Source organism: Protopterus annectens, chromosome 5.part0 (genome assembly GCF_019279795.1).
Source record: "Protopterus annectens isolate FY-2018-M chromosome 5.part0, PAN1.0, whole genome shotgun sequence".
NCBI classification, from domain to species: Eukaryota; Metazoa; Chordata; order Ceratodontiformes; family Protopteridae; genus Protopterus; species Protopterus annectens.
Genome location: NC_056735.1, coordinates 918878734 through 918896489, shown reverse-complemented (window position 1 = coordinate 918896489; position 17756 = coordinate 918878734). Strand labels below are relative to the sequence as shown.

The 17756-nt window shown below is 38.7% G+C and overlaps 1 protein-coding gene across 8 annotated transcripts in view; it reads right to left on the bottom strand.

Annotated features, from left to right (window-relative positions):
* CNTN5 (contactin 5) overlaps positions 1 to 17756 on the bottom strand; it is a 5719910-nt gene that overhangs the window by 195775 nt on the left and 5506379 nt on the right. For all 8 annotated transcript variants that reach the window (XM_044072706.1, XM_044072701.1, XM_044072707.1 and 5 more), the window contains one exon: positions 16587 to 16755. In XM_044072706.1, coding sequence (XP_043928641.1) covers positions 16587 to 16755 — 169 coding nt within the window. The remainder of the gene's footprint in view (positions 1 to 16586; positions 16756 to 17756) is intronic.

Genomic DNA, 17756 nt, shown 5'->3' with positions numbered 1-17756 from the left:
ATATATATATATATATATATATATATATATATATATATATATATTTAAAATAGATAGATTGATAGATTAGATATAGATATGAAAAAAAATATAGATGGATATAGATATAGACAGATATATATATATATATATATATATATATATATATATATATATATATATATATCGATGTGAACAATTTGTCAAATGGCTACCTGTTGAAACTGGTAGTTGTTTTGTGTATGATTGTAGGACACTGTGGATCAGGGAATTTGCCCTTTTCTCACTGTAGTATGTTCTCAGAGTTGGTATATATACTTAGCAAGGAATGGGAAAAAATGAAGATTTGTTCTTTCTTTTTTGATCTGCTGCTGATTGACAAGTTTTTATCAATCAGATGTCATCCGATGGATATAATTTTTGATGACTTGTCACACATCCATAGATATATTTATATATATATATATATATATATATATATATATATATATATATATATATATATATGTTTATTGATAGATATCGATAATTAGATATACATTTGTATGTATGTGTACAAATATAATTGAATACGCAGACTGAGAGTTACCAAACAAATAGAGCAAAATAAAATAAACCATAACAGGTTTCCAGACATGATGCATAGACAGTGGGCTTGGTACAATGTGGTCTCAGGTATTAAAAAGTGTAGAAATATAGGCTTTGCCTTTTCCATAAATTATGACAATATAAAAATTAGCAAACCTTGATTTGTCTGAATAACTCCAAACTAAATACTCCTTAAAATATTTAAAATGGAGGAGGTAAAACATGTTGAACACTGGCAAATATATTTTCTAGTTGGAAGGAGTTCTGACATTCCTAGAAATATTTCTATCAAACTGTTTTTGATCACTAGTGACGTCTTGCATTTATCTTTACCTATACAGTAGCTTTTTCTCCACAGTGAAAGTATTTTGCATGGAAAAGTATTCAAATGTTGTTTTACAGCAAAAAGAAACTGGAAACATTTCCTCAAATCCAGAAATTCTTACTGCAATGCTAGAGTGGATGTATTAACTCTGTAGATTTTTAAATTTCAGTAACCTGAGATATTCAGGCTTCGCTTTTGCCTCTCTTCTCTGTGCCACTGGCCATAGTGTGCATAGCAGTCTCACTGGGGAAGCTGTATGCAAATGTGGCAGTCTGTACAGGGGTGGCTATGGCACTGGCAGTGCATTAACATGGACGAGCAGTTTGGAGAATCACTCTGACTAGTTATTTATTTAGTTTTTTTTTCATTAGAGGTAAAAGTAAACAGAGTCTTTTGACAACATTCATTCTGTCGCTCTGATGGGATTGTGCATGGCATGTTCCACAACTACAGGTAGGTGTAGCAGATCCATGGGGAGGGTTTCTCTGTAGATGTGCATGTGAGTGTCTGTAGGGGCATAGCTGTGAGTGCATGGATGTGTGTGTGTGTGTGTGTGTGTGTGTGTGTGTGTGTGTGTGTGTGTGTGTGTGTGTGTGTGTGTGTGTGTGTGTGTGTGTCAGGAGATGCTTGTTATGCATATACTAATAAGAACATTAGCACAGTCAAGTATTACAGAACTGTGTTCAGTTCAGAGACATAGTAATTAGCTACTAATGAAGTGTTCTTCTGTGCAGCTTTAACTTGTTGTTGAATCAGAAATTCTCCTTGTCATGCTGTTTGACCGAACTGCATAGACAATTGGTGCTAATGGTATGAATCTTTCTGGATCCCAGGGAGTGTGTGTTAATACCACTACAATCTGTTATAAGCTTGCTGAATGCAGAATAAGCTCCTAGTGGCACACTTTCTTTTGCTTCCCGAGCTCAAACAATTTTGCAATGAGCCACATCTGATTATTATTGAAATGAAGGATATGCCCTTCTCTGTGACCTCTATTACTATGACCTGCAATACAGTTTAACTTGATATGAATTGCACTGTCTGTGGCTAGAACATGTATTACTGCTTTTATGACAGGAATTTTACTGTGAACAACAGTAGTAATTATATTAAAAATGAGCAACAGCAGATTTTCTTGTTGAAATACTTAAAAGCTTGTCAGGTTACAAGTGAAATATGACAAAGCACTGACAAAATAGGAGCAAAAATAGAAAATACAGCACACTTCGTATGCCACTAGCATGGATGACCATCTGCATCAGTCTTAGAGACCATATTTTTATTACTATTAATACTATGTCCTTCAGGATCTAGTAAATAAATAATTAAGTTATCTGTTTGCATTACATTACATTGTCTATCATTCATGATGCATTATTCTGTTATATTTTAAATTATTCATTTTTTTTACTTAATTTTCCATGTAACACATTTAGAACTAAATGGACTAAATATCCACAGTCCCATATAACATATAAGTAATAAGACCTAGACATGTGGACAATATTGGAACTCTAGAAGGTCCAGTATGTTTCAGTAAACCAATCCTAGAAGTTACTACTATGCTATTATGATTACTTATAATGCCAATAATATGTGTATTAACGTCGTTTCTTAAGACATATCCTAATTGTGAACAATTTTGAATCCATTTAATATAAAACATTTTCTGCACCAGGAGTATAATGCAGTAAATCACAAAAGCACTTTATAGGCCTCGAATGGAAATCATGCAAATTAAATAAATGCAGTGACATTTAGTTGTGAATAACTAAAAAGAAGGAACAAGGAATAAACAAGGATATAGGGAATCTCCAAACTCTGGATCTAACACAGCTTGGTTTTGTGAAGGGTAGATCATGCCTGCTCAATTTGGTCGACTTCTTTGAGTCAGTCACCAGAACTGTGGATGAAGGTAAGGTGGTTCATACAGGCTACCTTGATCTGGCCAAGGCCTTTGATACCATTCCCCACTCAGGAATCATAGAAAAAGTTACAAAGCTAGGCATCAACCCCTATATCACTAGGTGGGCTGAAAACTGGATCACAGATAGAACCTACAGTGTGAAAGTAGCTGACTCCCAAGTCAGACTGCCGACCAGTCATGACTGGAGTCCCACAGGGTCCGGGCCTGGGTCCTCTCCTGTTTGGTATCTACTTTTCTGAAGTCCAGGCCAACACGAAGAGACTCTGGCTGACAAAGTTTGCAGATGATTGCAAGTTGGGAGCTATTATTAACTACCCAAGTGATGTTGACATCCTACAAAAAGGCCTCAATGAGACCAACGACTGGTGTCAAAACCATGGCCTTAAGCTTAATACCAAAAAAGGTGTCTTCATCCCCTTTGGGAAAGCCCAGTTCCCTTGAATTACCACATTGATGGTAGTCTACTGAATACCAAAGATGTTATAAGAGATCTGGGAACACAGGTTGACAGCAACCTCTCTTTTGACCTCCACGTTGCCACTGTGGTCAGAAAGTCCTATATGGCACATCCCATTACTAAGGGTTTTGCATACAGGAAGAAAGAGGTCATTGTCTCCCTCTACTCTTCCCTCATTAGGCCATTCGAGTACAATGCCCCATTTGACATGTACCTCACTAGACACCTGCAACAACTGGAGAGGCCACAAAAGTACCTCACAAAGAGGATCCTAGGCCTTAAACATGTCCTATATGGACAGACTCAAAAACCTCCAACTATTCTCTGTCTCATATCCGATCTCTGCTTGACTTACAAAGCCATGTCTGACCCAGCTCTGCTAGAAATGCTACATATAAAGAAATCCCAATTCCTCTGCACCACACGCACCAGAGACCTCAACCTCATTACCACAATCAATAGAACATGCTGGAGGGACAAGTTCATAACCCAGAGACTGCCCATGCTATGGAATAGACTCCCCATACATATCAAGCAGAGCACCTCACTGGCCCTCTTCAAGAGAAATCTTGATGAGTGGATGGAAAATAGAAAATTTATCCCGAGGATCACTCCAGTGGCTCTACTCGACAGAGGCGCTAGAAACTAAGGTTGGGTGGCATGATGCCAGGTTAATCCTATGGGCTAGGCTTGTAAAGGCTCCAGGGCCATTAGCCTAGTAAATACCTATGAACCTGTGTTTAATGGATTAATGCAGTATTATAGCTGTTACAATAGCAATTAATTCACCAGTATATGTCAGTATATACAATACTGCATATGACTTTTCATAATATGTTTATCTACACCAACCATCGTCTCACAGTTACTATACTGTGCAACACATATTAAAAAGAGATTTTAAATTATATCTTTAAAGATCACCTTTTACCACAACATATTGGTCCAGATTCCAAACAGATGGGAAGAAGAGTTCATAGGTTCATAGGTTCATAGGTTCATACTAGGCTATCTGCCCTAGGGCATTTATAAGCCTAGCCAGAATGTGTTTGGCTTTCGCCACCCATTTTAAATTTATTTTGCTATGCCCTTTTTCGAGGTTAGTATACTGTGCCTCTGTCTAACAGTGACACAGAAGTGATACCCGGGGTAAACCTATGATCTCCCATCCACTCATCAAGATTCCTCTTGAAGAGAGTCAATGAGGGACTCTGCCTAACCTGGACTGGGATTTTATTCCAGAGTGAAGGGAGCCTCTGGGTTATGAATCTGTCCCTCCAGCATGTCCTATTTATTTCAGTGCTGAGGTTCAAGTCTCTCGAGCGTAGCTCGATGGGATTTGGATTTTCTGAGGTGCAGCATATCCATTAATTCCGGGTTGGACATGGCTTTATCGTCAGGCACAGATCGCCTCTGAACAGGCGGTATGCCACTGAGTAGAGCTGGAGTTTCTTTAACCGGGCAGCATATGGCATCTGTTTGAGCCCTTTGATCCTCTTGGTGAGGTACTTTGGGGTCTTTCCAGTTGCTGCAGGTGTCTGGTAAGGTACATCCCAAAAGGGCATTGTACTCAATTATGGGCCTGATGAGGGATGAGTAAAGAGGCACAATGACGCCCCTGATCTAGATGTGAATCCCTTCATGATTAGGTGGGCTATATAAAATGTTTTTCTAACCACTTTGGCCACATGGTTGTCAAATGAGAGATTGCTATCAACTTGGGTCCCCAGGTCCCTAATTACTTATTCTGTACTTAATGGATTACCACCTATGTGGTAATTTGTGGGCACTGTTTTTGCCAAAGGGATGACTATACACCTTTTGGCATTTAGCTTGAGGCCATGGCTCTGGCACCAGTTGTCTGTTTCTATGAGGCCCTTTTGGAGGATGCTTGTGTCGACTGGAGAGTCGATGATGGCGCCCAGTTTGCAGTCATCTGTGAACTTGGTCAGCCACAGTCCTTCCGTGTTGGCCTGTACCTCCGAGAAATATATACCGAACAAGAGAGGTCCCAGGACTGAGCCTTGTGGGACACCACTTTTAACTGGTTTGGTGTCTGACATAACACTCAAGCCAGCAGGTTAATCAATGCCTGTGTCCAGAAGAGTCCAGAAGATAGGGTCACATCAGTCCCCATTCAGTACATGCTAATGGGGGCTGGCAGAGCTCTGCAGTGGATTCCAAAAGAGGAATCAAGCTCACCTAGCAGAAGTAATTTGGTGGGGTACATTGTCAAAGTTTCCAGTTTTATGAGGCTGATACAATGCTAAAGTATATTTAAAATTAAAAAGGGCTGCTAGGTTAGGGCGACACTCCAACTGCATGTGGAACAAGCTACTGTAGGCAGTACCTTGTACAAAGCCAGATTGTTTGTAGCACCTATTTCCACATATAACTGGAGATGTACTGCAGGTATTAGGAGTTGGGGGGGAGGTCTGACTGTGACCACATGTGTGAGTGTGCTGTTGTGGGCAGTACAAGTCAGCTCTTCAACTCCTCTGCTGTTGGCTCATATCTTGGTAGGCAAGTGGCTCCACACCATGTCCCTCTTCTAGGGCATGGTGAATTGAGGCATGATGGCTACACTGGCCTTCATGCCTGTATTCACCAGTTTTCGCTATAGGTGGAGCTATGGCATTCAATGGATTCCTGCAGCTCCACCTTTATGCCAGAGCTGTATTGCATGCAGGCCTACCTGTAATACCAGTCCATTATACAGCTGGAGCAGCTCAGCCCAAGAACTTAAGATGGACTTGGAGGCAGTACAGTATGCTTGGACAGTGTTGGCAATACACTCAGACTAGATAATGATACTTATTAATATGGAAAGTTACTGAATTCCATTATCTTGTATTTACATAGTGAGCCCCCCATTCAATTCAATCGCTCAGTTATGCACGGCATTGAACTGGGTGCATCCTTCTCCTGGTATGATGTCTTCCGGAGAATGAGAAGCACATTCCATTTTACTTTTTGTGGTAGTGAGGACAGTATGGCAGAGGCCATGCAGTCTTGCCACTCCTATGTTTTACAATCTGGCCTTTGGTCGATATTTTCCTACAGAAGCAGTACTCTTCAGATGGCAGTGGTTCCACTCTTTGGGCGAATGTAATTGTAAAATTATTAATGAGATAGGGTGGACATCAAAACACAGAATTTCAAATTAGATCACGGACATCAAAATTGTTCTTATCTGAAGTGCCCACATTTTTAAGTAAAAATATCCATTGTTAAACTGGGTTAGTTACATAGATCTTGGTTTGTTAATGCAATGATACATTTAAGAACATGTCACTGCATATCACATTTTCCTGTCATATTACTTTGCTTGGAGTTTTTGTAATATATTACTCCAATCCTTTGGTTTCCTTAAATGTGTGTGATAAAAACCATGTAAAAATTTCCTCAGTGACTAAATGAATATAAATTCTTATCTATTGAGATCATTCTGGTTAGTTCAAAAAGGATTTGAAATGATGGTATGTATTGTTTGATAAAGCTTCCTTAATAGCCGTTATATTTTCTACAAGTGGAAGGTCAGATTACTGCTAAGCAAAGAACATGTATTTGTTTCGACACTTAGATTTACTACCATAATCAACCATTCTTGTTTTTCTACAGGCTTTCATTATATGGAGATGATAAGAATGACAAAAGACCAGTCAGCATTACATTTTTTTAAACTCATTTTCATAGTGTGATACTTGTTTCTGCTATTTTTGGTTTATTTATTGTTCATGTTCATAGGTTCATAGGTGTGTAGTAGGCTAATTTCCCTGGAGCCTTTACAAGCCTAGCCCACAGGATTACCCTGGCATCGTGCCACCCGATCTTAGTTCCTAGTGCCTTTGTCGAGTAGAGCCACTGGAGTGATCCCCGGGGTGAATTTTTCTATTTCCCCTCCACTCATCAAAATTTCTCTTGAAGAGGGCCAGTGAGGTGTTCTGCTTGACATGTATGGGAAGTCTATTCCATAGCATGGGCAGTCTCTGGGTTATGAACCTGTCCCTCCAGCATGTTCTGTTGATTGTGGTAATGAGGTTGAAGTCTCTGGGGCATGTGGTGTGGAGGGATTGGGATTTCTTTAGATGTAGCATTTCTAACAGAGCTGGGTCAGACATGGCTTTGTAAGGCAAGCAGAGATCACCTCTAAGTAGGCGATATGAGACAGAGAATAGTTGGAGTTTTTCGAGTCTGTCCATATAGGACAAGTGTTTAAGGCCTAGGATCCTCTTTGTGAGGTACTTTTGCAGCCTCTCCAGTTGTTGCAGGTGTCTAGTGAGGTACATATCCAATGGGGCATTGTACTCGGTGATCAGCCTAATGAGGGAAGAGTAGAGGGAGACAATGACCTCTTTCTTCCTGTATGCAAAACCCTTAGTAATGAGATGTGCCACATAGAAGAACTTTCTGACCACAGTGGTAATGTGGTGGTCAAAAAAGAGGTTACTGTCAACCTGTGTTTCCAGATCTTTTATAATGCCTTCTGTGTTCAGTGGACTATCATCAATGTGATAATTCAAGGGAACCGGGTTTTTCCCAAGGGGGATGACAACTCATTTTTTGGCATTGAGGTTAAGGCCATGGTTCAGACATCAGTCATTGGTCTCATTGAGGCCTTTCTGTAGGATCGTAGAAAAAATACAGTTCAGGGTAAAGTGCTTCTCACAAGCACACTCGAAAAATCAAAGGAAAAAACTTCAGAGGCAACACCATGACTATCGGAGCCGACCGTTTATTATGTAAAATAACAAAACAGAGCAAAATGTTAAAAACGATGAAAATCAATGAAAATAAGGCCAGTAAGCACTTTCACGTTACAATGAATGCTTCATCAGACTTCAAAAAGCACTTATGATTCCTTTGAATTAAATATACAAACCACATTCATTACAGATCAATAGAGACACTCTTCCTATTAAATAATTAATCAATTAAAACTGCATAACCCAAAACTTCAGTTGAGTTCTTGCCATTAAACAACTCTCAGGATTAGTAAGAATGAATAAACAACTCTTTTATTGTTTATTCATTCTTAATAATCCTGAGAGTTGTTTAATGGCAAGAACTCAACTGAAGTTTTGTGTTATGCAGTTTTAATTGATTAATTATTTAAAAGGAAGACTGTCTCTATTGGTCTGTAATGAATGTGGTTTGTATATTTAATTCAAAGGAATAATAAGTGTTTTTTGAATTCTGATGAAGCATTCAGTGTAATGTGAAGCACATTCAGTGTAATGTGAAAGTGCTTACTGGCCTTATTATCATTGTTTTTAACATTTTGCTCTGTTTTGTTATTTTACATAATAAACGGTTGGCTCCGATAGTCGTGGTGTTGCCTCTGAAGTTTTTTCCTTTGACTTTTCTGTAGGATGTCAACATCACTTGGGGAGTTAATAATAGCTCCCAGCTTGCAATTGTCTGTGAACTTTGTCAGCCAATGTCCCTTCGTGATGGCCTGGACTTCAGAAAAGTAGATACCAAACAGGAGAGGTCCCAGGACTGAACCCTGTGGAACTCCACTCATGACTGGTTAGCAGTCTGACTTGGAGTCAGCTACTTTCACACTGTAGGTTCTATCTGTGAGCCAGTTTGCAAACCGTCTAGTGATATAGGGGTTGATGCCTAGCTTAGTGAGTTTTTCTATGATTCTTGAATGGAGAATAGTATCAAAGGCCTTGGCTAAATCAAGGTAGGCTGTATGAACCGCCTTGCCTTCATCTACAGCTCTGGTGACTGACTCAAAGAAGTTGACCAAGTTGAGCAGGCATGATCTACCCTTCACAAAACCAAACTGTGTAGGATCCAGAGTTTGGAGATTCCCTATATCCTTGTTTATTAGGTCCATGATGATGCATTCCATAGCTTTGCATATTAGACTCGTCAGGCTAATGGGGTGATAATTCCTGGAGTCTGAAGTTGCTCCTTCTTTCTGGAGAGGGATGACTGTAGCAGTGTATCATTTGGTAGGGACAACGCCTGGTATTGTGATTGGTCCTTTGGGGGGGTGAGAGGGGTAAAGTTAGCAATGGATCTGTCGGCCAGTATATTGGCAATATCTTTTGGCTTGGTATAGGAGGTAGGTTTTTGTGGATGGAATGGTGAGGACATTTTTAATACCTGTAGATCATTCGATTCAGGATTCCTGTTTTTTTTTTTTCTAGGGTAAAACAACAATACTTTGGAGCTGAGGTGTGTTTTTCTACGGTGGATGTGGTAGATTTGTTTACCTCAATCCCACATCAGAAAGGGCTAGAATATTTTTACCAGGCCTTAAGGGAGTTAACAACGTTGAACAACTCCATGACAAATTTTGTTATGTTATTGATGGAAACTATATTGACTAAGAATTATTTCATTTTTGAAGGAGAGTATTATAGGCAGACAAAAGGGGTGGTTATAGGTAGTAGTTGTGCCCATTATTTGCTAATTTAGTTATGTACATGTGCGGAGAGGGAACATGTATTGTACAGTCCTTACCAAAAGTTTTGGACCTTATATCTCAGTTTTTTTAGATTATGTCTTTATTTTGTGGAAAACCAAAGGTAGATATGAAGAATTTATTAATTATATAAATAATATATGTGATTATTTTAAATTCACTTGTGCCTTTGATAAAACTTCCATCAACTACCTGGATATAACATTGGTTAAAGATAAAATCAATAATAAGTTTTATCTAAGATCTACAGGAAACCAGCATTTTCTAATGATTATTTAGAGTTTAATAGTAGTTATCCTGGGTATGTGAAAAGGAACATAGTAAAGGGCCAAATGGTTCAATTGGCTAGAATGTGTTCTGAAAAGGAAACCCTGCAGAGGGAAGTGGGGACCCTGGTTAGTTTATTTATAGAGCGGGGGTACCCCAGTAACTGGGTTTACAATACTTGTTCACAAGTCATGGATCTCTGGGGGACAAGACATGTACCACTTCTGGGTTTGGAGCAGACCCCTGAAATACAACAAGGTAGAGATGACATGAACAAGTTTAACTGTTCAATGGTACTAACCTACGGTGAAACATCAGGGAAAGTTAATGAGATAATGAGAAAGAACTGGGTTATTATTTAGGGGCAATGAGGGTCTCATGGAAATATTAGGAAATGAGCCTTATTTTGTTTACAAAGTAGATTTGAATATGAAATTTTTTTAGAGCACCCTATTATCCCTAGAATAGCTAATAAAGGAACAGGAAAATGTGGTGCGTGTCAATATTGTAAATACATCCTAACTGATCCTGTTGTGGAACTTGGTGATACTGGGTACAAATTGTATTTAGCACCAGGAACTTGTAGTACTAGGGGGTGATTTACTTAGCCTTATGTCGGGAGTGTAAATATTTTTACATCGGTAAGACGGAAAAGGTATTCCGTAGGTGCATTTATGAACATCTATATGCAATTAGGAGGGGTGATGACAACAACGCCCTAAGTAAACATCTAACAAGAAGTCCTCATTGTTCTGTCTTTTTGTTTGGAATCTGTGAAATTGTAGGGAAAGATCTTAGGGGGGGGTAAATGGAAAAACAAACTTGAAAGGATGGAAATCAAGTGGCAAATTAGGACTAATGCCATGAATTACCCTGGTTTAAACAATGCTTTCAGTATCATGCCAGTATTGAGACATTTAGCAGAAAAATTATAAAAAACTTTTTTTATTATCATTGTCATATATATTTTATTGTATTTTTTTAATATTATGGCAAAAAGTATTTTTAAGAATTAACATTGTGATGCTTATATTTAGATATAAGTATTTTAAATGGATTGGGAAATTTTGATTGGTGGAATAGAGTATTTAAAGAAAGGAAGTACTACATTTTAACTGTTCTGATGAAGTCTTGCTAGTCAAGACGAAAGCACTTACTTTGGTGAATTTCCTGAATAAACCTGCTTTTGTGGAGAATTCCTGGTTTTATTTTCTGCCTCCAGCTACGACAAGTGTTCTTGGTGTTACGAGTTGTTCGTTTGGGCTCCTTTCGCACTGTATTGGTTCTTGGTATAGGAGGTACCATTGTGCAGTAGCTCAGAGCAAATCCGGGTATTGCCATGGAGATTCTTTACATAACTATAGAAGGCCTTGTTGTTGTCTTTACTATCTGCTGCAATTCTGTTTTCATAGTTAGCTTTAGAGGATTTGATGACAGATTTCAACCTTTTGTTAAGGCTGATAAGGGAGTTTTGCCAGTCTTGGGACTTCACCTTATTCTGCATCAGTTTCCTCCTTCTGTTGTAGAATTTGTTTATGGCAGGGGACCACCATATTGCCTTCCTTTTTTTTTGAGGAGAGTGTCTTGGTTCTACTGGGTATGTCGAGCTCCATGCATTTGTATACGTGTTCGTACAGTGCATTGGTGTATGATTCAGCAGTCATGCAACAATTCTCCATTTGCATGGGTGCTGTGAAGTTAGCCACCTCTGTTTTAAGGAGTCCAAAGTTAGCTTTGGAGAAGTTGTTCACGGTGGTTACCTTTGTGGGGGGGGGTGTGGATTTCCAAGGTGATTAGTTTGTGGTCTCTCTTTTTAATTCAGCCACTTTTTCTAACAGTTAACATTTGATTAATCATTACAGACATCCTCATCATCATCATCAATCCCCCTTTTCCCACTTTCCCATTTTCTGCATGGGGGTGAGGTGTCATGTCAACTGTTGCCATCTCTATTGATTCAATGCCAATCTCTTTTCATTCTTCTATAGTCACGCCAGACTATCTCAGGCCTTCTCTCACATGATCAATACATCTCTTTGATGAATGCCCTCATTTCTACTTGCCTTCTACCTGTCTGTCTTAAATCCTCACCACATTGCTGTCTGCTTTCATACATATGCACAAGCCGCTATAATCTGATCTGTTTGACATTCTCTGCACCTGGAACTACTTTGGTTTCCACTTTGATGTTCTCATTTCTTCATCTATCAAGAATGTATCCTACCACAAGTCTCAGGCAAGTCATCTCTATTACCTCTACCTTCCTCATCTGCTCTACCTTTACTGTCCAGCTTTCTGTACCATACAGTAGTACTGGTTGCACTACTAATTTGTACACCTTATTTTTCAGCTTCTTTGACCATCTTCTGTAATACACTACCCCTGACACTCTGTGCCAGTTGGCTGCAGCCTCTCTGATTCTAGCACAAACCTCCTCATTCAGACTTCTCTTCACCCTTTTCTCCTCCACCACCCCTCTCTGATACTTGGAGCTGTTAACCTGTTCCACCATTTTCCTGTCTCAATTTTCAGCTTCTTTTGATTTTCCCCATTTGCTGCCATTACAACTGTCTCAGTTTCATCCTATATGCCTTCAGTTTTGCATTCCATTCCTGTAATCTTTGCTGAATTTCTTGGTTAGAATCTACTTGTAATGGCACACTGTCTGCCCCATCCAACCTGTTTGCTAATATAGTGCATCACTGGTATGAACAGCAGTGCCTCAGAGCTGAACCCCACAGCCACTCCTATGAGGAACACCTCTATGAGACAGAACACTCTCTGCAATTGAGCCATTGTGTCCTTGTACACAGCCTGTACCAACTCTAGTAGTACTTCAGGGACTTTGAACCACCACAGGACTGCCCAAGTCAGCTTTGAGATGCCAGCAAATCTAAAAATGCCAAGCTGAACTCCTTCTTCATCTCTAGCTTCTTCCCTAGTATCTGTCTGACTGCAAACATTGGGTCAGTTGGGCTGCATCCTAATCTGAATCTGAACTGCTCATCTCCCATTTTACATTCTGTACTGCTTATTTATTTGTCAATCACTCTCTCCACAACTTTCATGCAATGTGACTGAAGTTTGATACCTCTGTACTGCCAACAGTTGTACAGATGTTCTCTTTGTTCTTGTATACTGTCACTAATATGCTTATTCATCATCTGGGATATGCCTTTCTCTCCATACTGCTAAAATTATCCTCAGGACCCATTTTTCCCCTATCTCACTCAACATCTTTATCATATCTGCTTTGACCCCATCTGAGCCTGCTGCTCTCCCTGACTTCATTTTACTTAGTGCTATTCTTACTTCTTCTGTGGTGGGCTCCTCCTCTTCTTTCATCGTAGGCTGTGTCTGGGGCACTACAGATTTTGGGAGTTTTCTTCATTCGGAAGATGCTGAAAGTACTCTTTTCCCCTCCCTTTGATTTCCTGTGGGCAGGTGAGTAGGCTGTTACTGGCAACCCTTACAAAGGATGTCTGACTATCTTCTTTTTCTTTCAGTATTTGCCTTGCAAGTTGATAAGAGTTTCTTTGTGCCATCTATCGAGTCACTTTCCCAGAAGCTGGTAGCTTGCCTCTGAAGCCTTGTTCTTTGCTATGGCAACTCCTTTCTTAACCAACCAGTATTCCTTTTTTGCCTGGCCCATCTTTTCTATCTTCAACTTCTTCTTGCACTCCTTTCCTTTCATGACTTCCTGGACTTCTATGTTCCATCACCACCTTTCCTTATGTACCCTGTCTCCATTCCTAGTTCATTCACATATCTCTTCTGTAGTCCTCACACATGTTGTTTTCAGGCCCTGCCATTCTTCTTCAACTCATCTTATTTCCTCTTTTTCCTGAAGTGCTAGAGTCCTTGAACTGTTGTAAACAAGCATTAACCAAAGGTCAGAACTAAACCTTGCATCTTGCACATGGGAGGCAAAGACCTTAACCATTATGACACATCAGTCTCCATTACATATAATAAATGCTAATTCTCACTTTCCATACTCTTACTTTAACTGGATATTCTGAAAGCACCATATCACAGTATTCTAGATGTACTCTTTTGTATATGTTTCATGATTCTTGTCAGATTTATATTTCCATTCATGATCATGTGGTCTCACAGGCACATTGTAGTATAAAAAATATCAGTGTAAAACATAGGAAAATCATGTCATATTCTTATAGTTACATATATTATGTATGACCTATTTTTCAGTGTGTTAGAAAAAGTAAACTATTTCATCTCATTTAAGAGAAGTGGAGTTTTTGCATTTATATTTTCCATCACATGCCTCTGTTGGCTTTAAGGCTTACATTGCCTTACTTAACTGCTTATTATTTCTTTTTATGCCTCCTCTCTCACTCACAAGCCATCGTATGAGTGGGCATAAAGGCTGTACAATGACAAGATAGATAGACTTCATTTACATTATATAGTCTGTAATTTGCAGTGCTCAAATAGTGGTGTCATATGGAAAAAGCATGCACATGCTTCCATATATACATTCCAACTCAGATGATTATATGCACCACTGTTAGCTCCTTAAACTGTATGCTTATGTGTATATCTACTTCTCTAATCCCCCACCTCCGAGATACTCAGGCAGCAACCAACTTTATATATTAACACCTCCTGAGACAGAACAGGAGGTCATTAACCAGTCAGTCTGTCTTTTGGGTATTCCTACATTCATAGCCGGCCTTAGGCATTGGCCAACTAGGCGACCACCTAGGGCACTGCTCTAGCAGGTTCACTTTTCCAGTATTTGTTTGGTGTAGGTAGATCAGGATGGGGGCACTGGGTGGTGTGGGAGCGGGCACCAAGGAGCCCTTTTGCCTAGGGCACCAGTTGACCTAAGGCTGTTCCTGTCTACATTATCCAGGCTACATACTGAGCACAGGCCTGTGGCAGCACGTGTCGACGGTCTGCTTCAGAACCAAAGAACTGATAGAAATAGAATGCTATAAAGATGACAGATTTCAATTTTGAAACGGGCGACTTCAGTCCTGCTTTGTAGGGGCATGAATGGTTTTCAGTCTTGTCATGAGACACACTGATTGTAGAATATTTTATCAGCAAAAGCTTCAGGGTGAACGGTTATAGAGATTCTGGTGCAGAGTTGTTATGAATATTCTGGTACATTGTTAATAGCCTGCACCCATGAATGCAGTGCCATATCATTATGTAAATTGCAACAATGATCAGATGTAGTCCAGCACACATCTTATATACAAAGTATGGTACATATGCCAATGTCAAAAAAGAAAGTGAAAAAGTTTGATAAGTAACACTCTGAACTGCAAACATTCTCATCTCTCCTGCCAATCAGCATTCCCAATGCAGCCAAAATTAACATAGATTCACAGATGAAATACCTCCATCTTTTCTCAATTTTCTCTGTGCTAAAAAGGGAAGAAAAAGCAACAAATAAAAGAGAAAATGCATTATCACACCAAGATATAAATATCCTGAGATTTCATTAATTTTTCATTGTTCAGATTAATCATTAAACCAAGGTCCAGCTGTTTCATTTGGTGGCAACTCAGATGGATGTAAGAGATCTCATGGCACTTATAAAAAAATAGGGGATGTTCCATGCTGTCCTGATCAAATCTTCCCTAGTAAAGTAAATACCACCTTGGGTCACCCCTAAGAAGAGGACATTGACCTAGTGGGACTAACCTGGCCAATAAAGGATAAATGAAAAATAAAAATAAAAAAATAAAATAAATAAACTATTATTTTTTTCTAAATGTTTTATTCTAACATTAGCCCAGCCAAACTCATTTGTTGAATGACATACTCCTTTTTAAGTAAATGTAAAACTGTAATATAGGCCTCAGTAAGACTATATGCAAGGAATAACAAGATCGCATTTCTTTCTTACTTTGCTTGTTTACTTGCTTGTTTAGCAGTAGCAGTGCATGTTCTTATGTATCAAAACAGTTTGTTTTAGAAACTGTTTTAGATAATTTTGTCTTGTGATAGCAGAGCTAAATAAGAAGATTGAGAAATATGGCCTATTTGCTACATATTTTGTAAGGTTGCAAGTACTCAAAAATCATAAAGTTTATATAACAGTAATATGACAGGCTATATGTACGTTGGGACAGAGCAAACCTGACATTCTGAGGATAACCAGAAAAATAATTTTGAGCATGTGTGTGTGTGTGTGTGTGTGTGTGTGTGTGTGTGTGTGTGTGTGTGTGTGTGTTTGTGTGTCCTTACTTACTCGGGTGGATAGGGCTGCTGTCTTACTCTTTTCAGGTACTTTTAGCATTAAACAAATAAATTCTGATCTGTCTTAATATAATTAGAAATTAGCGGTACAGAAAGGGGCAATTCCATTGACCACTTTCTTAACCTTTCATTTTGTTGTCACTGACAGAATATTTTTTCATTCCACAGCTGTTGAAATTCTTACTCTACCATAGTTTGTGATTACTGAACTATCAACTTAACTTTAGCATTGCTTTTTTATATTTAGTAAACTGCATGTTAAGTTCAAAAAACAAAGGATAAGATATAATATGAATCACACACAGAGTAGAAATGAAACTGAAAATAAAAAAAGGATGAAAAGTAATGGAGTGTATTTATCTACCTGAATATGCTTCTACCCTAATTTGGGAGCTAGCTGCCCCATCACCTCCTTCACTTAGTGCTCGAACTTCAATTATGTAAACTCCACTTTCAGGCAAAGAAACGACTGCAGATGGTTTATTTGTCTCCACAATCTGTCCAGTGCTGTGACCTTCTTGTCTAAAAAAGACCTGTAAGGAAAACAGTATAAAATTATTTATTTGTTTTTGCAGTTAGGACATCAATAATACTTAAAAAAATCTACACACACGCATCATCAGTTATGAAACATATCCTAAAACTTGTAGACCAATCATTTTGCAAATTGCAAAACCCTATGACTCTTAAGGTAACTTGCATTGCACTGCATTCAGCTTTTTTTCTTTACTACCTATACTGCCTTCTAAATCAGATTTAATCCTCTCTCTGTGACTTGTTCATTTCCCATCTTCTTTTTACCTCCATAGGTTCATAGTTTCATAGGTGTTTACTAGGCTAACAATCACAAGGGTCTTTTTAAGCCTAGCCATGCATCCCAAACCTCTGACAAGTTCTGATACCCTTGATAAGTGTAAGCATGAGCCTGGGAGTTGAACCACTTACAGATTACCTGTCTCCATTAGAGACACAGGTGCCAAAACAAGGATGAATTTCTGGTTTCCCATCCAATTGTCCATGATATTATTTATACAAAGGCCAGATTTATACATTTTAATGTTGAATTCTCATTTGAGTTTTAGTGTCACTAATATGCCTTACATCACTGAAAGCCATATCCATATCCACTACCTATCTTGTCGCACTGATGGATAACGTTTACTACTTTTTCACTGAACTTCTTGTGCATTTCATATTTTCTGTAAGCCTAGCTACCTGCTTAATTGCTTTACTCCCTATTTTGAATAAATGTGTATTTTTTCATCTTCCTTTACTCTTCATTGAACTACATTAATGCATTTTATGGTAACATTTCCACCCATTTGTTCACCACTCTTTTATCCTTTTCATTTTGTTGTGTTTGCATTCTTACCCCTCCTTACTTTATTGCATCACTTTCCCTTTTTTCTTTAGTGTATAATGCTTGCTACTCTTAGCAATTAGTCTGACATAAGCTCCTATTCAATTATGCTGAGCTTGTTTCAGTTATAATCAGCTTAAATTCAGCCAGTTGGTATACAGGAACAAAGTCTTG